The sequence below is a fragment of the Mustela nivalis genome (genome assembly GCF_964662115.1).
Source record: "Mustela nivalis genome assembly, chromosome: 4".
Taxonomy (NCBI): Eukaryota; Metazoa; Chordata; class Mammalia; order Carnivora; family Mustelidae; genus Mustela; species Mustela nivalis.
Window position 1 is genome coordinate 24,241,806 of NC_139023.1, and position 23,105 is coordinate 24,264,910.

The window sequence follows — 23,105 nt, forward strand, 5'->3', positions numbered from 1 at the left end:
CGATACTGCATTCATCCTAGTGGGAAAACAATCTAAACACAAATAATATCACAACCCCGAAAGAGAAAGCACTGTGACAAAGAAATCATGTCAGAGCCTGATAGCATCTCTCTCCCAGTGAACACCACCAGGTCCTATTCAACCTCTGGCTCCCTGTTTCAACAATCAATAATAATACATTTTCCCGCAAACGCCTGTTATTTTTAACTTCTATGGCTCCTCTGTTTACTTCAAAGGCGGCACCCAGAATCCGAGTGACCTCCACAAGGTCGTGTGGTCAGTGAAATGTAGGCCAAGGAACTGGTCCTCACACACATTCTTCCAACCACCAAACCACGGGGTCTTTGTTAAGGTCAAAATTATCATGAGACGTTATTTACATAGTACACAATGAGCTCGGTTCTGCAGCTGTTACAAACACCCGCCACGACTTAAAATTATAAAAAAATAAAAAGATAAGGAACCATTCGCTTTACTCACTGTTCACATAAACATTAAAAGTCACGGAAGAGTTGACATCGGAATTGGACACTTGAAAGGTGTAAGTGCCTCCTTCGTTCCCTTTTAATCTGGTGAGATGCAGTTCACTCACGTATCTACGGAAGGAGAGAAAAGAGAAGAACTCAATCCCCCGGGAACGGTGTGCCTCGAGTGTGGGACTTTTCCAGTTTCTCTCTGGAAATACATGCCTGTTCGAGGATGAACAGGACTCGCTTCACTCAGCATTAAAGACCCACATTAATAAATCCAGACACAGACGCTTGCATTTAATTTGGGACAAATGGCTGCGTGGGGAGAGGCTTCCTCAGCCCGAAGGCAACCTCGTGGAGACTTCAGCCTCTTTCCCCCTCCCTGGTTGTCCTCATGCCCATGTCCCTCTCTGCCCACAGTCCTTCACCCGCGTCCCGAACTCACCTGTCCTGCTGCACTTTACCACCGAGCACCTGGCCAGGCTGGCAGGTGTCCACGTGAAGGTGTGGGACCCTCGCAGCCAGGTCAACTCTGGGGCCCTCAGCTTCCCTCTCACAAGGACCATAAGCTCCTGGTTCCCCTTCACCCCACTACTTCTTCCCAGTGTCTTTTGCAGGATTTGCTCTTCGAGTTTCCCTTTCACTGCAAGGACACCAGCTACAGCCACGTAGACGGAGCACGTAGGCCTGCTAGGGGAGTTACGGACATGGGCACAGGTGGGGATGGAGCGCCCCACGCAGCCCCTGACCCGCCGGAGCCACACAGCCGTCTTGCCATACACAGCGGCCTAGTCGGCCTCTCCTCTCACACTGCCCCAGCCCGAGCAAGCTACTCTCCGGCTGAACTACTTGCAGTTTGCTCACGACTTTCCAATCTCTACCTCTAGTTCAGACTTCTTGGTCCTACGCCGCCTCTGCAAAGCTATTGTCATGCCCCCAGTCCCCTGCCTCGTGGGTACAGCTGATAATGACTCACACCTGCAACGTCCTCCTCCCAAGTCTTGCCCTGGGACACCTGACCCCATTTTGAAGTTGACTGCCCATCCTGGTCGACAGCCGATGAGTGCCTGTCCGTGGGAAGGGACCTGCTCCAGAGGGCCCCTGCGCTCAGCCTGCCACTCACCCATCCATCCTTTCTTTCCTCCTTTACTTTACCCTCCCTGCCCTGCTCTCCTACTGCCCGCCAGGTCTCTCTCTCCCTTAATGAAGCCCTTGACCCGGAATCCCTTTGCTCTGCTTCTAGGGAACCTGACCTGGGATACTTCCAACTGAATGTCTCCTACCTGAATGTCTCCACTTGAGACAACCTCCAATTTAACAAACCCTAAGCCAAACTCACTGTCTTTGACCCCACCACCCTTCCTCCTCCTTGAACGGCATCCCCCCTCACCATCCAACATGGCTGACGGACACAGAACCCGAAGGCCATCTTCAGCTCCTACCTCTCTCTCCCAGCCCCGTAACCACTGAGTCTTACTGAAGAGGTAGTCGGACGCCTCCCAAATCCATCCTCCTCCCTCCAGCCCTTGAACTTTGGTCTGGGACAGCGTCACCTCTCACCCACAGCCCTAACAGCCCATACCTCCTGACTGGAAAAAAATACGAAGTCTATCCAGGCATCTAGATCTAGACATCTGAGCCAGGTCAAGTTATGTAACTCACTGTGCCTCACTTTCCTCTTCTCCAGAAATGACAGAAATCAAAGAGCGCCTGTCCATGGGGTTTGTGAAGACTAAAATTATTGACTTAAAATAAGGGAAGGTTCTTAGAACGGCACAGCACCGCCAAGAGCACCTGCAGCCTACGTAGAGTAAGTGATTTGAACGATTTTACTTTTTAATTTTCTTATTATTTTAATTTATTTATTTTTATCTCACTTTCTACTATTTTACGATTGCTACTGTTTTCATTAAAATGTCTTGAGGATCAAATGAAAGGTGTGGGGGCCCCTGGATGGCACAGGCAGTTAAGTGTCTGACTCTTGGCTTTAGCTCAGGTGGTGATTTCCAAGTTGTAAGTGGTCATCTCGGGGTTGTGAGATCGAGCCCCGTATTGGCTCCGACTTCGGTAGGGAGTCTGCCAAAGTGTCTCTCGACCCCTCCCTGCGCTCTCAATCTCTCTCTCTCAAATAAATAAATAGGGGCACCTGGGTGGCTCAGTCAGTTAAGTGGCTGCCTTCAGCTCAAGCCCCAATCCCAGGGTACTGGGATGGAGCCCCAAATTGGGCTCCCTGCTCAGAGGGGAGTCTGCTTCTCCCCCTCCTTCCCGCCTGTGCTCTATCTCTGTCTCAAATAAATAAATATTTTAAATAAATACATAAATAAGTAAATCTTAAAAAAAAAAAAGGAGAAATGTGATGTGACGGAACTTGGCTTCACTGCCTGCCTGGCCCAAAACTACTGAATGAGGCTTAGTTTTCTTTTAGTTTAGGGTTTGTTGGTTGGTTTTTTAGGTTTTCTTGTTGGTTTTTTTTTTGGTTTTTTTTTTTTTTTTTTTTTGAGAGAGAGAGAGAGAGAGAAAATATGCTCATGTGAGCTTTGGGCCGGGGTAACAGAGGGAGAGAGAAGAGAGAAGCAGATTCCATGCGGAGCCGACAGCCCGACATCGGGCTGGATCCCATGACCCTGAGATCATGACCTGAGCCAAAATCAAGAGTCAGAGGCTTAACCTAGACTGAGCCACCCAGGTGCCTATTTTTCTACAGCTTTTAAAAAAGGATTCAAAGCATCGACTTTCCTCTTTCTCTAAAACATTACTTAATGGGTCCCTCGTATATGCCAGTCCCTGCTTTGAACCATCCTCCATACCAGAGATGCAAATACTGTTGCCCAGACTTTTTTGTGTGCTTTCAACACATAGCCAAAGGCAATACTGGTCTGAGGGCTCACGAAGGAGCCCCAAACTCCTTTAATTAGGTGTCCTTTCCCATTTATGGGTCACAGAAATAGCATCAGGCAAGCCGAGAGAAGCGGGAGATGTCTAATCCCCAAAGCAAGGCTCTTTTCTTACCTGATATTACTTTCATTGTCAGACTTGGGATAATCTTCCCATTTATCAGTGAAGGTTCTGTTCATATAAATCCACTGCTGGTGTTCAGGTCTGGGATATGCCTCATATTCAACAATCAGGTCCACATTCTCGCCATCATTGACAAATATTGTAGTATTCATCATGGGGAAGATATTAATGAATCCTTTATCTAATTAGAACAGAACAAAACAGGAAGAAACTATTACCCACAACGATGCAACAGAGAACACAACTTCATCTCTGAATCACAAAGATAACTGACAGGTTTCAGGTTATTAATTGGCAATTACAAGACGATTTTAACTGGCCATTAGAACTTTTTTTTTTTTCTTTTTGCTCTTGTAGAATCACAGCCATAAGGGGTGGACAGACACACCTAAAATGTTTATTCTCCCATCTCTGTCTCTCAAACAACTCTCTTAAAGATCTAGCTCCTCATCATATATCTAGAATGACTCGTCCTGATGTTTCCTAGGTTAAAAAGCTTTTGGACTAACTAGTTAGCCCCTACCCAGACCCAATATAAATGTATATGTGATAGGAAGGTGTCATAAACCAAGAAGAGGAAGACAGCCCTAATGGTGAATGAAGATGTTGAAAGAACACCATTTACTATTTAAAGAAAAATAAACTTACACCTTCTCATCACATTGTAAGTCACAGATGAAATCAAGGACATTTTAACAACCATACCATATTTTTAACTGAACAACAGAATTCACGCCTATCAAACTTCTTCTGTGGAGGGGGGGAGCAGTTTTCTAGGCTTTTTAGGAACTACAGAAGAAAAAATAATCATAAAAATCCTAAGACTCTGAATACATAAGCATTTTTAAATGTCTCTACAGTAAAATTAAGACAGTAGGAAAGAGAACATGAAAATATAGATGGAAAAATATTGAAACTAGTAATTAAAATAAGGCTTCACTTTTCACTTATTAAAAATAGCAAAACTTCAATAAAGCTGCTAAAAAATAAAGTATATCCATCCTATGGAAACACAGCAAAACTAATTTGAAAGAAACTCAATAATTTTCCAAGTGTGGTAAAAGTAGCACGCTGAACTACACACTGTACATTGGCACAAGTCTTTCAGAAAGCATGTAGCAATATAGATTTTCTATAATTATCTATTCTCCCATTTAACCCTGTAACTCCTATCTGAGAACACTTCTCAGTGTATAACTGCATACAGAAGGAATGGCCATCTACCCTGGACGTAGTAATTTTTTTACATCAGAGAACTGGTTAATACAGCAGCCCTCCAAAATGGCTATAATATAATAATATAAGAAAGAGCTTGAAAAAACTGTACTAAAATAATTTCCAATATAATTTTTATAGCCACCATTTACAGAATGTTTACTAGGGGCCAAGAACTGCCCTAAGTACCTTAGTATACATTTAGATGAATAATTATGACAAATATTTAATTTTATAACAATACTAAGAGAGAAAGCACATAACTCCTAATTTATGGATGAAAACTATCCAGTCCTGGAAAGCTAAAGAGCCAGCCAACCAAAGGCAGAGCCCAGATCTGAACAAAGGTTTGTGAGAAGCCAAGGCCGGCTTCTTTTTATGGCAGCATATACCCTAGATTCTCTATATACTTTGTGAGAGAGAAAGAATAAAATCATATGTATAGGGGCGCCTGGGTGGTTCAGGGGGTTAAGCATCTGCCTTCAGCCTAGGTCTCGATTCCAGGGTCCCAGGACCCTGCTTCCGGCTCCTTGCTGAGCAGGGAACCCGCTTCTCCCTCTCCTTCTGCCCCTCTCCCCACTCATGCTCCTTCTCTCTCTCAAATAAATAAATAAAATATTTAAAAAATCTTATGTATAATTGAAACCCTGCTGCGTACAAAAATATAAGCAATATACCAAATCTTATAAACAGTTAAATCACATTGGTGGGATTATGGAAGGGTTTTCTTTTTCTTTTTTCTTTTGTTTTTTTTTTAAGATTTTATTTATTTATTTGATAGACAGAGATCACAAGTAGGCAGAGAGGCAGGCAGGGGGGGGGGGGAGCAGGCTCCCTGCTTAGCAGAGAGCCCGATGCAGGGCTCGATCCCAGGACCCTGGGATCATAACCTGAGCCGAAGGCAGAGACTTTAACCCACTGAGCCACCCAGGCGCCCCTATGGAAGGGTTTTCATTTTATCCTTCCATTTGTTTTTCAAAATTTAAGAATTATAAAATTTAAAATTGTTAGTCATTATTTTTGGCACTACTGGGGTGACTATATTAAGGTCTCACATGGGTTGTCATTCTAGTATTTAATGTCGGTTAGTTTCCTATAGATTCAGAATAAAAGGTGTCCAACTATACCGATGGAAAAGGAACTGAGACAGGTGCGAATAAGAAATCACCCAGGTGAATGCTGAAGATGGAAACCACCACCCTGTTCTAATACCTGCTTCATAAATGAAACCCCTTGCTATTTTTAAAGCAAACTTAGGTTAATTTGGAGGGAATAAGTGTTTCATCTGAGTGTTACATTACATTTTCATGTTCTTAAGGTCCTAAATCCCAAAATTCTGCACAATGCAAAATATTCCAATATTACAGACAACATAATTTACACTGGAAAGTGTTCTCATATCATCACCATATGTAAAATACTTAAGTTCCTCCTGAGTTTTCTAGAGTCCTTTGGCTCAATATACTTTTATGTCCTATGGTGGAATAGAGCTTCAAATGCATGAAGTATAGGAATTACCAGGATCAAAAAAATCCATCAGGGTTTTAACCTACGGTAAGATCTTTTTCAGGTGCTTCTGCATTAAGGAATTGGTGATGCATTAACATTGAATCAAGAACAAACACGATACCAGGCACTTCTATAAACCAAATCCATTGCCTTTTCTCTTCTCTGCAGCCTCTGGAGTTAGAGGCTGTGTTTCTTGGAAGAGGAAATGCAGGCAGAGGTAAAGTAGGGTGCCCTCGAAAGTTAGGTGGCACAGGGCCTACTCAAAACCAGGTAAGGACTAAGCCCAAGCCTCCCACCCCCAACTCCCAAAAGAAATCACTTTCTCTCTTGTCTCCTCCTGTTCTTGTCCCCTCCCAACCCAACCCAAAACAATACAAAACCAGATTCAGGTTTCCCAGCCACAAGTCCTTCCAGTTACACAGCTATATTCTTGGAAATTGATGAATGGGTTTTAAAAATCTGATTACACACAATAATACGCTCAAAACATCCTTACTAATTGCTTTCTGGAGCTGAAGCTGATAGATCAACATGCTCCCTAATCAACTTAGCAAATTAGCACTTATGGAGTTTAATATTTTAAAAGCATCGCTTTCTATTCAAATTAATAAATGGTTCCCAATCACGTTTAGGGAAAAAGTAAGACTCTCTCTGGACGCGGACTCTAACTGCAAGTAAAGGGTGTTCTCCACGTTTAGTCTGGTGAGATGATTTCCATTACAACATGGGCAGAAATGCCAAAATTATATGAGATTATTATGGGATAAATCACAGACCTCTAACACTGCTTCATGAATTATTGAAGAAACATGGGGAAAAGAGGAGAGACGAAAACAAATAGCACATCATTTTATTATCCCTCGTGATGAAGAAATCTGCCACCCTATAAGTACTTAAAAGTCAAGCACTAAGACTATAATTGCATTAAAAAAGCAAGAAAATAGATTAAATTCAAACGATGCTCAAAAAACAAAAATGCATAATTTAGAAATTATTATTATTTCCAGTAAATCAAAAACATCCAGGACATTCACTATGTTCTGCACTCATTAAGTAGACCTTGGAAAATAAATATTTAGTGGGATTTCCAGACTAGGGAAGAAAAGGCTAAACCCATTGTGCACATCAGCTATGATGGGGTTAGGACTCTAGAGAACCATGATCTAGTTGATGCTGTCTAGAACTAGTGTGTCAGCCCCTAGTGGGTCTCTTTCCTGAAGGCTTATGCTACAGCCTATAAGGTTGGCGGACGGAGTAAGGTAAGGGGTGTACTAGGAAGAAGAGGCCCAACCCAGCCCTTCCTGCATCAAACAAACTAGTCCCATAAATGGTAAAAAGAGAAACCAAAGGCCCAGGTGCCTCCTTAAAAGATTCAGAGAAATATTTTCAGCTCCCAGCATCTCACTCCTCCATACAGAAAGTCTACAATCCATTTCCAAGCTCAAGTCATTCAGCAAGGCCTAGAATTTTTGAAAAAGTTCCACTTAACATTTGTTTGCTTAGGAGGTGGATGGTAGAAAAATGACCCATTTAAACAACTTCAGTGACAGCTTTCCACTTCCCCTTTATTAAGACTGGTAGAATTTGCTTCTGTGATCTAGCTGGAAAAGGCGACAATGATCACTTATTCATTCATTCATGTGGTGACATTTCTAGTCATCTCTCAACATTCTATTAACACAAAAAGGCAACTATCTAGCAATTTCTTCTTTCACTACTGGTAGTAATTTATACATTCCCATAGAGAGATTTACCGACAACTTCCAAGGTGGTTGTGACATTCGCTGATCCGAAAGTATTATTGGCATAACACATGAACACTCCAGAATCATTGACTCTAGCTGAGCGGATAGTCAGCTTTTCCTGACGTACAAAATTGAAGTCACCCTGATGCCAGCTATTACTCTGCGTCTGTGCGTTAGTCTGCTGGTTTCGGAGGGAGAGAAAAATAAAAATCAAACATTACCATAAAATTTAGATTCAGGATCTTTCCTAGATAAATTAAAAATAGCAGCAATTAACTTCTCCATATTAACATTCATTATACGCTCCTTAAGTAAGAATAATAAAGCATCATGACAAGTCTGTCATTGGAACACTTCATGTTACAAGATTATATTGAAAGATAGTCATTATTAATGACTGAAAAAAAAACATGAAAATTCATTTCATAATAACCATGGCACACATAATTCCAAATTCTCTGTGGCACTATTTTTTTTTTAACAGAGCCAAATTTTACAAGTTACTCTAGAAGAAATATTACAGAATACTGATATTTTACATTGACTCAGCATGGTGAAGTCATATTAGTATCTGCTGTTAGGCCATCTTTTTTATTCTATATCCTAGGGATTGAAAGAAAACACCTCGCTAATTATAATATTCTATTTCATTAACATTTATATTATTTTCACGAAGAGAAGTTGAGTCACAGTGTCTACAAGATTATTTATTTGTTTATTTGACAGAGAGATAGAGAGAGCACAAGTAAGCAGGGCAGCAGGCAGAGGGAGAGAGAGAGAGAAGCAGGCTCTCTGCTGAGCAGGGAGCCTGATGTGGGACTCGATCCTAGAAGCCTGGAATCACGACCTGAGCCGAAGGCAACCACTTAACTGACTGAGCCACCCAGGCGCCCCGAGTCACAATGTCTAAAACTAACTTGGAAATGCACCCTACAGTTCTCACCCAGCAGAATATTGGCTTCTATTAAAAGAGGTTCCAAAGTATGTGAGATATGTTAGACCAAGCCCCAAATTATTTAAACCTGAGTAGAAGAGAAAAAGTTGCAAACTTACTCTTGTGATATCATCATTCTACTCATTTTATTTGTCTGCAGACAAGACATGGAGAGATTTTTTTTTTGGGGGGGTATGGAAAACATCATGGGAATAAAACATAATAAAAACTATAGCCACTCTGAAAATACTAAAGGAAGCACCATACAGCTTTCTGCATCTTTCAAATTTTCTGTAAAAAACCACATTCCTATTGAAAAAAAAATAACAACTGAGAAAAGAAGGTAAATGGGACCCGATATTGACATGGAATGAGATCAAGGGTAACTCACAGGCCAAGCAGTGGTGAACTTCTAGCATTAGACCATTCTGACATTACTGTAAATCAGAACAATCCTTATGGAAAGTAACTGGGCAGTTTGTTCATACCCCTTTATCAATTCCAGCAAATTTATCTCAAGGAAACGACTCAAACAAACAAACAAACAAACAAAACAAAACAAAAGGCTCCAAAACATTTACTGCACTAAAATCTTGGAAATGACCTAAAGGTATACCAAGTATCGAAATTACAAATGTGAAAATAAGGAAAATGTTTGTATTACTTAAAAAGGATAAATTAAGTGTACCTTAACACTTCAAACATGATAATACATATGCACGGGGCAGAGAGAAAAGAAATATGAAAAAAAAAAGTAGACAATAAAGCATTTATAAAGACCAGCCACATAAAGATACTGAGCTCTTAGAATGCTTGAGGTTCAAATTACATTTTAAATATACAATATGTCCCAGATTTTGAAGACTTAATATGAAAAATGTAAAATAACCCATTGAAAACTTTTTATAGTAATTACATAAGATACTATTTTAGCTATATTAGGTTAAAAAAATGTACTAGAATCAATTTTACTTTTACTGTCATGTGCCTACTGGAAAATGTTAAATTATATAGAAGGCTCACATTTTATTTCCATTGCATAGCACTGCTACATGCAATGGTGGAATTATATCTGTTTCTCTCTTTTTTTCATGTTATTATATTTTTGGAAATTTTTTTTTTACATTAAAATGAGCATACATAAGAGCAGACTGCCAAAACCGAATGTTTTGAAATAAAAAGAAGAGAAACCTGCTTTGTTAAGTAACTGTGAGATCTTGAGCAAGTCAAGGATACTACTAGTCTCAGCTTTTGTTTTTAAAAGGGAATGAGGGGCACCCGGATGGCTCTGTAGGTTAAGTGTCTACCTTCGGCTCAGGTCATGAACTGGGGGGGTCCTGAGATCAAACCCCTATGTCAGGCTCCCTGCTCAGTGGGGTGTCTATTTCTCCCTCTGACTCTCCCTCCTGCTCTCTCTCTTATAAATAAATAAAATCTTTAAGTAAATAAATAAAAGGAAATGAGAAAGCAAAGGTCTTCAAAGGCCTTTCCAGTCTGAAGCACAATGCAGACATGAAGATGCTCTCTTTCAAGAGATTCTTCTAATAATTGGCAGAATCTGCCATTTCACTGCAGAAGAGCAATGAGGAAGATCAACAACAAGGTGAGTTGACACTGTTCTGTCCTCTCCCAGTGCATCAGGTCACACACATCTCTGCCAAGACAGAGTGACAACTAATAGGGACAGGTAACAGACCACATTCTAGATTTATGGTATATCTTCCTTCTAATTCTTGCAAGAGCCCAAGGGTCTACCAGAGGGAGCTAAGCAGGAACAATGAACACATCAGTGCTGGGAGAATAGCTTGGTCCTAAGTGAGACAATATCAACACCTTCAAAACCTGAAGACCGTAATTCAGGATACTATCAAATATCACAATAAAAAGTAAAAACACAAGGATGTAGACGCATAAGAAAAGCTAACAAAGATTCAAGGGTGTTGAATAAACTCCAAGATTCTGACATTTTAAAACAAATGACTGTAAAAACTCTAGAACAGTCATTTTATCCTCCATTTCACTGTGAGTTAAACTTATTCTAAACAATCAGAATCAAATACCATGGATTTTAAAGATAATTTTGATAGTGTTAACAGCGTTAAGTATTCCAAATGAAGCCAAAGGATATCAACAAAAGAGTCATGGATGAACCTTGGCATAGAGCCATGAGCCCCATCTGCAAGTCACACATTACATATTGTTTGCATGTGATTTGGTTTTCCTTAACCCTTGAGGTGCACACTGGGATTTCCCCAAAGGGCTCCCAACACTGAAGGCTTATCTACCAGCGCCAGTGGATTAATTGGCAATGGCATGCGGGACTCCTGGGAAAAAGGGTTCAGAACAAAACTGCCTGGGGCAATTTAATTTCTCATCGAAAAAAAGCTAATTTTCAAGTTATACAGAGGCTCAAATACGCACATGGCCCAAACTGTTCTCTCATCTGAAATCAAGGATTATAGAAAGCCAATTAATACAGGATTGTGTCCTATAAGTTAAGTCAAAAATCCCTATGTAAGCTGTTGTTCTTATTAGCTTATATGATATGGAAAACTTGTTTCTCTGAGCCACTGGTTTGAAAGAACAAGTCTCTAGTACAATCTATTCTCCTAGTCAATGGGCAGGTTTCATTAGCAAGGTATCACCCATCACAAGTCTATGTGAATACCATCATAGTACTTTGCACTATGCTATTCACCATGGTTACTTATGGACAAAAAATTCTTCAAACAGGCGTCAAATTGCCAATGTGGAATACAGAGCATAAGTAGGAAGAAGAGGAAGAGGAGGAAGAGGAACATATACTATTTCTTTTCTCCAATGTAATGCATATATGTCTCCTGAAGAAAAACCACCATGACAGCTAATTAACTAGATGGCCAAGATTATGCAAATAAAAGTTATTGAATATTCAGTTGATGGAAATTTTCAAGTGAAATATTTGGGAGATTAGACATCTGAGAGACCTTGCTACTAATGAGTATTCAGAGAGAGAAAGAGGAAAAAAAAAATCATATAACTGGCTAAAATTAAAGATATGCCCAACACAGCACCTAACATATAGTAGACATTCATCATGCATTTGTTAAATGAATGAGAACTTAAACATGTCCAAATGTTTCAGATTAAAGATAACCATTTTATTAATAGTGACTAAAACAAATAGAAAACCATTAGCAACTTGATCTCAGGTAACCAGCCTCAGAGGGGGTAAGTCAGATCAATACAAAAAGAAACACATCTCTGAAATGGATAAGCCACTTTGTGGGAAAGGAAAGAGCTCCTTGGTTGGTATCTGAGACCATTTTCTCATTTTAAATATGGAAAGGAAAAAAAAATTGACAACTTTCTCCAATATTTTAAATCATCTGGCCTGGATGTATTTAATAGTCTTAAAAATCAAAGGTTATGTGGTTAACCAGAAGTTTTTTTTAAAAATTTCTTTATGAAAGTCAAAGAGACAACACACAGTAATAATAGGAGTCTGAAGTCCTCTCTTAGATTTTCTCAAAATAAATTGACAAAATGACATGCATTTGTCACAAATAATGAATGTACACATCCACATATGGTGTTCTGAAAGGGGAAAAGATGCATCTCGACACACGCCCAGATAGTCCCACCTCAGACAGATACACCAGCTGAGCCTTGCCAGGACAATAAATAAACCCATTAAAGGGAAAACCTTATAATCTCCCACAGGGAGAGAATGATATATTCAGAAAAACAAAGGCAACAAACCACTCACCTGGCTGTTTTCCTTGATCCACATGGAGTCCACAGAACTGGACACATCCTTGACCAAGCACATCACAGAGAATTCCTCCCCTTCCCTAAGAAGAGAGCTTGCTTTGGACACCGACACCACCGGGACAGCTCTGATGGCTGGAAGAAACAGAAATGTGGCCCTCCAGTCATGTGTTCTACAATCATATGCCATTTTCACTTACCACGTGCCCTCAAAGGCACATAACTTGCGTGGTCGTCTTTTAAATAAAATATCAAGTATGGCACTAACCTATCTGTATTACTTACAGATCTGAAGACATTAGCAATTACATCTTGCATGCTTCGAACAAATTCATCAACATTGAGTGATGATGATAGGACTGTCTGCTCTGAGATGATAATGCTACTGGACAAGGCTGTTTTGAAACAGGGAGAAACCGTGGCATTGGGAAGCGGCTTTAATCTTTACCTCACACAACCTTGATGGTTTCATGAGAACATGACCTAAAACCAATCATATTCTTTTAACTAAACAGCCATCCTTCTCGGGAGCCTGGATAGGTTCAGTTGGTTAAGCAACGGCATTCTGCTCAGGTCACGATCCTGGGGTCCTAGGATCGAGTCCCACATCAGTCTCCCTGCTTAGCAGGGAGCCTGCTTCTCCCTCTCCTTCTGCTGCTCCCTTGCTTGGACTCTCCATCCTCTCTCTCTTTGTCAAATAAATAAATAAAATCTTAAAACAACAACAACAACAAACAAACAGGCATCTTTCCCATGTGCCATAGTAATAAGCTCTTGCTCTTTTCTGAAGAATCTCCATTTTAAATAACCAATCTTTCCTTAATTCCAAGGAGCACACATTTTCAAAAGCCCTAATAAAAAGTACTCAATAGCTGAATGTCAGCTGGCATTGGATTTGATGATCTCGGAGACAAAATCTAGACATTTTCCAGCAATGAAAATAATCTACATAATGCCACCATAATAACAAGGTCCATACTCAGCTGGTACTTTCCTCCTCAGATTGGGAAGAGTTTGGGAATGCATTAAAATCAAATCACTGTGGAAAAAAGTCAATTCCTCTAGCAATAGTCCATCAAGGAGTGAATTGTGTCTATGTTAATCTTTTCAAACAGGGGAAGGGAAGCCTCCCTGTGAGGTTCTCTTGGGAGGGACAGCTCAGGCAGTGAGGAGACTCGGTGTCCTGAGGTCAGGAGGTGTCCCCTGTAGGGTCGGAGCGCCAGTCTCGGAGACGCTGCCCGTTGGAGGCAGCCGTGGACCAGGGGTGTGGGCTTGGGGGCTACGAAAGGAAGAATTCACAAGCAGTTGACGGCAGGTGGGAGGTGGGGGAACCACAGGGACGAGCCGGCTCCCTGCCTGCCCACACTCAGATGACCGGGGACTGCCAGGAGAGAGACACCGCTCCTCCCTCCACACAAGTCCGCCTCCCGGCCGGAAGACAGAAAAGGTCCCTACCTGCCCTCACTTTCAGGGTGAATTTCGTTGACAGCACGGACTTGCCCTTCTGGTCCGCTGAGCAGTGCAAGCAGAGCCGGTGATACTCGCGCTTCACGTTTCGGATCGTGATGCCGGCCTTGGGATCGGCGACAAACGTCAAGTCCTTGGGAAGAGGCTTCCCCTCGCACCCCGTGAGAGAGTAATTGGTCACGTCTGGGTCTGTCAGAGGACAGCGGACCAGCGTATCATTGTCTTCTTTCCCATACAAGCGAATGTCAACGAGGAAAAGCCGTGCGGGATCTAAAGCGTGTCAAAAATGAGTAGTTTGAATGGATGGTTCCGGGCACTGACAACATTTTTAAAATGTCAAAGGACTCTGATTTTTTTTTTCTTTGCAAGCAAAAGTAGAATTTATCCACATATTACTAATTAAGCCACAGGGAACATTTGTTAACCCCTTTCACGGGTCAGACACTAAGCTTGGACCATTACACTTTATCTCATTTAATCCTCAAAACACCCCCATGGGATGGGCATTATCGTGACCACCCTTTCAGAAATGAAGGAACCGAAGTCTCAAAAAAGTGACTCCCCTACCAAGTGACACGGCCCAGAAATGGCTGAGCGGACTCAAATCACAGTCCAACGAATACCGTGACTTGAGCTCTTAAACTCTGAGGGTATTTTATCGCAACAGTTACTCTCCTTCTACGGTAGGGAATGGTCTAAGGGGGATGGGCCAAGACTCGGCCAGTATGCTGATGCCTACCAGGATCGGGGAAAGGGGTCCCTTTCCAGAGCCCCCAGTCTCCAGGATCTTTCAGCTTCTGCATAAAATCTACAAAACTATTAGCAGACCACCCTGTACCAAAGACATGTGGGCCTCACCCTTCATATTCCTTGAAAATTACGTATAAATATAAACTTCTGGACATCAAAGGAAGCCATATTCCCAAGGGGAGCTTATGACTTTCAGGAATATTATGATAAATATCATCCAAACCAGAACACTTGACAGTGAAGAGGAGTGCCGTTAATAATTATGCCAGGACACCAGGTGTGAACTGGAAAGGCCCCAGCCAGACTGGGACCTCCTATAGGCAAAGACAAACCTCATTCTGTAGACACAATAGACAGCCATCTCTGCTATGTAAAGATAATACAGAGAGATGGCGGGGCCAACAGATCATGTTTAAAGTGTTTCTTCACTGTCCTTTCCACCTGGAATTCAGGTGTTCCACAAAAATCAACCCGACATCACTGAAATACACTTACCATTTAATTTAGAAAAAAAAAAAAAATTTCCAGAATGAGTTATGCATCTCCCAGCCTAATGTGTTCTAAGAATAAAGTCTGTCATGATGGTGGAACTAAGGTCCGAGGCCACAGATGGTTTTTTTCCATATACTCTTTCTCAATTGCTTACGGCTAGCTCCTACAATGCCCCAGGTTCCTTCAGTGCTGTAACATAAATTACTTAAGTATCCAAACATCTTAAATCAGTAATAACTCACTGAAGTGGTAAGTTATTGAGGAAGACTTCCCTTTTCACGAAAATCCATGCTTTCTGTGAGACTGACCTGGCTAATTCAGCAGTTTGTCCCATCTATTCCGTGGTCTACCCACTGGACTAACATACAGAATGACACTTCGAGACTACCTGGAAATTCCAGAGTACCTTCTTGAACATCAAAGAACAACCCCACAGGATAGCTCAACCATCATGGAACCATACCCCAAGGCTAAGCTGTGCCTTGCCAAGGCACTGACCTAGGAAAGAGTAACAGATAAACTAAGGAAAGGCAGAGTCAATTCCAGGGCAATCTTCTTTACAGTGAACACTATAGGCATCAACTTTTATAAAACCTTGCTAGAGTTCGAGGGGCGCCTGCGTGGCTCACTGCCTTCGGTTCAGGTCATGGTCAAAGGGTCCTGGGATCGAGCCCCACATTGGGCTTTCTGCTCACCGGGGAGCCGGCTTCCTTTCCTTTCTCTCTGCCTGCCTCTCTGCCTACTTGTGATCTCTGTCTTTCAAATAAATAAATAAAATATTAAAAAAATAAATAAATAAAAATAAAACCTTGCTAGAGCTCGAATTTGCACAATTTTGTCTCCTGAACAAAAGTTCGGTGAGGATGACAAGGCAGGTTGATCTTCTCCAAATGTTTCCAGAAGAAACTAAAACTCTCTGAGCTTATTCAAATCTGCCATCTAGGACAAATGTATTCATTACTCTTCCACGGTATCATGGGTGAGGCCTCCTACACTGGCCTGTTTCAATGGCAGCTCCAGTCCAGGCACAAACTCAGGACCAGAACCCAGACTTCCTTTCTCCTCCTATAACCTGGGTCTGTCTCTTTAAGCTTGAAGTACTTGTTTGTACATCAACAGAAAGGTTCTTCCTCCCTCCCACCGTCAGCTAACCTCCTGTGGACAAGGATGTGAAAAGCACAAACACAGATGAATCACTGAGTTTATCATAGGAAATGAGATATGGAAATCCAACGATCGTATTTTTCTTCTGTTTCTAAGAGGTCACGGTTTAAAAAAAAAAAAAAAAGAATCAAATGACAACCACTAAGAACCTAAGAGGGGACGTGGGGTGCTTAGCTGACTGGCTTATTTTTCTGGAATCTGCTCCCTCAAAGTGGGTCAGTGGTGGGTCAGTTCTTTTGAAGTGTTGGTCTGTTTAGGCCGTCAGAGGCCTTTAGTTCCCTGAAGTGTTTTTACTAAGTGGGAGTATCTAGGATCTCAAGGCATTAAAATGCAGCTCTCCCAAAGGGCCTAATTTATTCTCAGGGTTTACTCGCAGTGCCAGGACAAATGGGCTAACCATATTGTAATCTCATTAGGAAGAGTATCACAGCCTTGCAGACCTTCAGCTGGAGTCATACCCACAGCCACGATGTATCAAAAGATGGGGGGAACTAACAAAGAAAAATTTGTTTCAGGCGCCCGAGACCCAGCCAGTAATATTTCCTCTCTGGCTCGGCCATCTAGATGTCATCCATAATTAAGAACAGGATATTAAGTTCTCTAAAGCATAGCATGAAAGAAAGCCACACATTTACCTCTAACAAACACATAAATGGACCTGCTTAAGCCGTCTCTGTTGGTGCACGTGTAATTGCCCGTGTTGGCGGCCTCGGCTTTCTCTGTGACCCATTCGTTGTGCGTGTCCTCCTTCAACTGACCCAGGGTCTCAAAAGTCCATTTGACAAATCCTGGATCGGTGCATGACAGCCTAATCTCGTCGCCAGCACTGACTATTAACTCTGATTTTGCTGGATGGATGGATGGTAGAGACAGTTCCCCTGGACTCACAGATGGTTGAGAAGAGCCTGCCAAGAGAAATAAGAATCGTGTTGAGTATGATCTTTTTCCTTGGCGAAATAAAGCATTTCTTCCAATATTGATTTCCATCTTCTGTGTGCTTGCTCTACAATAAAAATAGGACAAAGCTGCCCTGCTATTTATAGTTAGAAAGAGTTCTGTTTCAAGTTTCTTAAGTTCATCTAGAAGATTATTTTCCGCAACTCTCCACTGATCCAGAGGGTCACACTTGGTATGCAAGCCATACTTGGGGGATGCCATGGCCTTCTCTGGGTTAAACACACAGCTGGGTCAAGTTTCTACTCTGAATATGGGCCATTGCCATGGTACTGACATGCTGACACCCAGCTTGGAAATAACAAAAACAAAACCTCACACTATCAAAAAAAAAAAAAAAAAGCATAACAAAACAAAAAAACTACTGGCCTGTTAACTCTTCTGGCAAAACATACTTGACCTTGATATAGCGTGGCTGTGAATTCAGTTATTTGCATGCAATTCTCCTAATATAGTGATGTTCATCAAAAGCAGAACTATTTTGGAGTTTCAAACAAGAAGGCAGAAAATGAAAATCCCATTTTAAAGATCAGACCGTGAGCGGTTTCATGACATATGCTGTGTTACTGCCTGATCAAACCAATGCCTCGATAGGTTTCCTAGACTCTGGATGTGGAACTTGAACCTTAGAAAATTCACGGCAGCCAATTCCCTCATTCGCTCATCTACCTGTTGCAGGACCACAAATAACGGTTCGTTAATTATGATCTGTAAGAGCCTCAAGCTAGGTGCTGGAGAAAATCCCATGTAAGTGCAACACAGGGTTGGTACACACACTCCAGAGTTTAAAGAACACACTGCTCGTGTATCAGAGTAAGTGAAATACAGCTACAAGTTTTAGCTTTAAGCTGAAGAAGAAGGTGGGCTGGGCCTTTACCATATGGGAAAGGTGAAAGAGAAGATAGACACGTGCCACAGGGACCACCTAGACCACTATATACATTTTCGCTTTTTTTTCTTGTTTTTTTTTCTTTGTTTTTTTTTTTTTCCCACTATACGTTTTTCAGCAGAAAAGTGGCACGTGCAGTAAGATACTGAAGATCTTTGAGATTCCAGGAAATCTGTGAAGAGTTCTGGTCCTCCGGTAGGCAGGAGGAATGAGACATTTGGTAAGGATCTGAGACAAAAAATGCATTATTCTACCGAAGAAAAACACATTAAAGGTTATAGTGTAATTAAAACTACAAAGACTGACTCACAGATGACCTGGGTGAGCGAGTGGGAAGACAGGGTCCCAGGGTAAGGTGGGCTAGAGCAACAGGGTAACGGAACTCCCTCTCGGTGGGGGGTGGGGGGGCTTTCAATCACTTCTGCAGGGTCATGGGGGGGATGGGGTATCTATCCCCTCCCCCACACATGCAAGGTCGGAGATAAGAAGTGACCTGAGTTCTGAAGGAGGAGTAAAAGGCAAAGGCAGCAAGTAAGCCACGCCAGGAAGCTCTCCGCAAGTTTGACAGGACTGGGGTGGGGAGACATGATCAGAAACGGACGGGAACAGGAGGGGCAAGTGTCCCGCTCCCAGGGTCTACCTGGCCAGTGGACACACTTCTCACCTTATGGCCTGCATTGCAGGTGGGGAAGGAAGAGCAAAAATGCGTGAAGTTAAAATACAGGATCAGATAGTACAGGGTAAGGGCTTGTGGAAAAAAGAGGAACACAGAGAGTACCAATCTTGGAGAGCTCTTCCAGGCAAGAGGGCATAGGTTTGACATTTAAAAATCAAAAATAAACAAGCAACCAAAAAACCACTGCCAGAAAGGAAGGGAATGGGGCACTAAAGAGGAAAGAAAGTTTCAAAGAGAGAGTGGTGGGTCCCAGGGCAGATGCTGAGCAGAATCAAGGGAATGAACGAAAGTGATCAAGGGAAGGAACCGACTGTATTGGTGAGAAAGAGACAGCAGGAAACCCAAGAGTACAATTTCAGGTGAGTGGAAATTTCTGCATGCTCCAAGGTTAAAGGCTCTATGTGTAGGCCTCTCCCTGAGGAGCTATACGGCCCAAGAAGGCAGAGTAATAGAGCTGCAGTCAAACAAGGTTAAAAGTTACAGAAGAGACCTATTGACACGTGAAGACAGAAGAGAGTCTGGGAAGAGGGACAGACCATGGATGCTCTAAAGAAGCAGGGAAACTGTCCCCTGCAGATGCACAGAGATGACGGGTCTCAATTCCAAATTGTTACCCAGACAAGTATCGCCTCTGGGCACCTTTTGACCATGGCTTCCATTGTACCTCCCCAAGATCATGCCAAGTATACCCCAGACGGAAGACCCTCAGCAAACCTCAAGTCGCAGAAGGTTAACAAGGTCAATGACAATCATCAAACGTTCTTAAGCACCAACAACGTAAGAAGTGTTACAGACAAGACCATCCATACCCGCTAGTCTCAGCACCGAAATGGAGGGGCCAGAATATGGAAACAAAGTGCCTGGGATTGTTTTTAAAGTCTTACAGAGTGTTAAGTAATGAAACTGAGCACAGCAATAAATGGAGACACCAATATTTCAATTATTGATCCCCTTTATAAAAGGGAGTACTTCCAAGCGGATAGCAGTGACATTGAACGAGTTTAGTTCAAAAATTCCTAAAGAATTTATACTGCAATATACTTCAATCAGTTTAGCTTTCTCAGGAGTGCATCTGTGGACAGGTCAATCCAGCTGAGTAAATATTGCTGACTTCCAGAGACCTACCACGCCAATGGAAGTGTGACCTAAGGCACGCCACTCAACTTCTCTGTGCCCCAGCTCCCAGATTTGGAAAATGATTTAAAAAAAAAAAAAAATATATATATATATATATATATATATATATATATATATATATATATATACCCTCATCTCACAGAGTTTTTATGGGAATCAGAATTGGCTCTCGAGTTAAGACTCTAGATTTGCATCCCGGCTCTGCCAGGAGTTGAGTGTATGATCCTTAGGTAAGTTACCCATCAACTCTGTCTTGGTCTCCCCATTTGAAAAGCAGGGACGGACGGTAGTTGAACCTATTTCATAAGGCTACTGTACAAAGCTGTTTGTACTCAGAACTGTTTGGGGGCCCACAGAAAAAAACATAATAAATGTCAGACACAATTATTCTAAAAACAGAACCTCTTATCACCCCTCCAGTCAGTCCTGACTTACTCACTTCCTAGGAATATAAATGCTTCCATCATTTCCCAAACGAGTTCCCGCCTGACTTCTGCCTCCTTGGCAGCAAATCCTAGCCATCTTTCCTTCGGAGCCTCTGCCTCTCATCCTTGTCTGCCTTTCCACTCCTGCTGCCCCACCCCAGACCAGCCACTTACTACCTCACAGAGAGATGACATCCTCTCCCAAAAGACCTTGAGCCTCCAGCCAGTCCCAACTCCCAACTCATCAAACCCTGAGATGCATCAGCCTAAAAAACAACCATCTTTCAACAAGCCACTCCCAGCCTCAAAGACCCTCCCAGAAGTGGCAGCAGCTAACAGTGACATTACCTACAGCTTAAAAAACACTTTCACGGGACTAAATTCTAGCTGCCTCCACCAGACCCTTACCTGCGTCTCCCTTAAGACGGATCCTCAGGCTGGCTTCCGAAGGAGCCCATGAACAGCATCCATTCCTTCCTAGGCCCCTCTGTCTGCCCATGACCCCAGAACACACCTCCTCCACAAATTCACCTTCTTGCCATGTGGAAAATCCTGTTTTTCGTGGGTGTTGGTCCCTAACCACGGTCACCTGTCTTCACTAACTCCACCTAACACGTCCAGCCCCATCACCCCTCAGTCTGTCCTGATGCTCACTCGTGGTCTAAATCTAGGTCTCACCTCCTCCGGGAATCTTAAATTGTAATTTTCCCCTGGCAAAGTCATGAAAACATTCCCATGGATCCCTGAACACAGAAAAGACTGGAGGAGGGACAGGTTCCTAAACACCCAGCCCCTGTAACAGGTGTCAGCAGTCCACTGGGCTATCCCCAAGAGAGGACACATGTCATTTCTGCTGTTCCACTAAGAAAAGGGAGTGGCTCCATTCATCCATTCAACTCTTATGGATACATCCCCAAAAGGAGCCTCCAAATTTTTTTTTTTTAAAGATTTTATTTGTCAGAGAGAGAGAGGGAGAGCGAGCGAGCACAGGCAGAGGCAGAGGGAGAAGCAGGCTCCCTGCTGAGCAAGGAGCCCGATGCGGGACTCGATCCCAGGACGCCGGGATCATGACCTGAGCCGAAGGCAGCTGCTTAACCAACTGAGCCACCCAGGCGTCCCGGAGCCTCCAAATTTGAGATCCCTGGTTTCCACTTTACTTCTGGGGCTTTAAAAAATAAATTTTAAAATAACTGCCACCAGAGGCATTAAGGGTTTTATTTTCAAAATAAATTAGAAGTTCAAGCCTCAAACTCACCCTAGAAAATGAAAATAGAGCTTATATCAGAGTGGGACTCTGGGTATTATTAATTCTCTTTTTTCCAAACTATCTTGAACGTTGTTATGATGTTCTCACAATAAAAAAGACTAGAGATTCACGTTAAAAGGTCTGTACCTATTATATTTAAATATATGCTATGTACCTATTATATTTAAAGTTCAATACCAATAAGGTATTCCAACTGAGCTTTGAAATTGCTCTGAAATTACACATTTTAAAATGCACCTGGATCTCAACAAATGTTTCTTGAATTGGGTTTTATCTACATCGGGACTCTCTGCATTAGAAAAATGTACTTCCCTAATTATGTTTGGCTAAGGATAATTTAAAAGTTGTTTTCTATTCTCTGAACACGTGTTAATTAATGAGCTGGGGGCGGGGGGGAGATGGCACAACTTACCATTCTGAGGACCACCTACCGTAATGTATGATGGCTCTGGACTAGGAACTAGTCAAATATTTATATATGTATCCCGGTTACCTGGCTAAGTGCCGAACCTAGAAGGCAGTCCTTGCTCTCAAAGAGCATCAATAAGGGAGAAAAGGAGCACTTAGGTTGTAAGATTTTAACAATATGAAGATAAATGCCAACACACTCTCTATAACCTCTCTCATGTGTATAAAATTCAACCATACCCAAAAGAACTGAAAGTAGGGATGCAAGCAGATATTCGCACATCTATGTTCACAGTAGCATCATCTACAAGAGCCTAAAGTGGAAACAACCCAAGAGCCCGTTGATAGATCAACAGACAGACAAAATGTGGCAGGTGCACGCGATGGAATATTACTGAGCCCTGAAAAGGAAGGGAAGTCTGACCTGGGCTACCACATTCATGAACTTCAAAAACATGATACTATGTGAAATAAGCCACAAATAAAAGGACAAATGTGGTGTGATTCCACTTACACACAGCACCTACAGTAAGCCAGTCCATTGAGACAGAAGTAGAGTAAGATTGCCAAGAGCGAGGGGGAGGGAAGAATGGAGAACTAATGAGGTTAATGGGTACAGCATTTCCATTTGGGATAATAAAAAAAATGTTCTGGAAATGGACAGTGGTGAGATGGGTGCACAACACTGTGAATGTACCTAATGGCACTAAATTGGACACTTAGAAACGGTACATTTTATATTATGTGTATTTTACCGCAATTAAAAAAAAAAAAAAACTAACATTGAACAAAACAAAGCTACAATTCCTCAAAGGCCCTGGCCAGTGAAGCCTCA

The 23,105-nt window shown here is 42.1% G+C and overlaps 1 protein-coding gene across 6 annotated transcripts in view; it reads right to left on the bottom strand.

Moving 5' to 3' along the window:
- The window catches only part of KIT (KIT proto-oncogene, receptor tyrosine kinase), an 85,043-nt gene that overhangs the window by 30,614 nt on the left and 31,324 nt on the right, over positions 1 to 23,105 (bottom strand). For 2 of the 6 annotated variants that reach the window (XM_082728653.1, XM_082728651.1), the window contains exons 2-7: positions 17,150 to 17,419; positions 14,097 to 14,378; positions 12,640 to 12,776; positions 7,967 to 8,135; positions 3,480 to 3,669; positions 481 to 596 (exon numbers count right to left, since the gene is read on the bottom strand). In XM_082728653.1, the coding sequence (XP_082584779.1) occupies positions 481 to 596; positions 3,480 to 3,669; positions 7,967 to 8,135; positions 12,640 to 12,776; positions 14,097 to 14,378; positions 17,150 to 17,419 (1,164 nt within the window). Of the gene's footprint in view, positions 1 to 480; positions 597 to 3,479; positions 3,670 to 7,966; positions 8,139 to 12,639; positions 12,777 to 14,096; positions 14,379 to 17,149; positions 17,508 to 23,105 lie in introns of those variants that run through there. The other 4 variants (XM_082728652.1, XM_082728650.1, XM_082728649.1 and 1 more) reach the window with 2 other exon arrangements.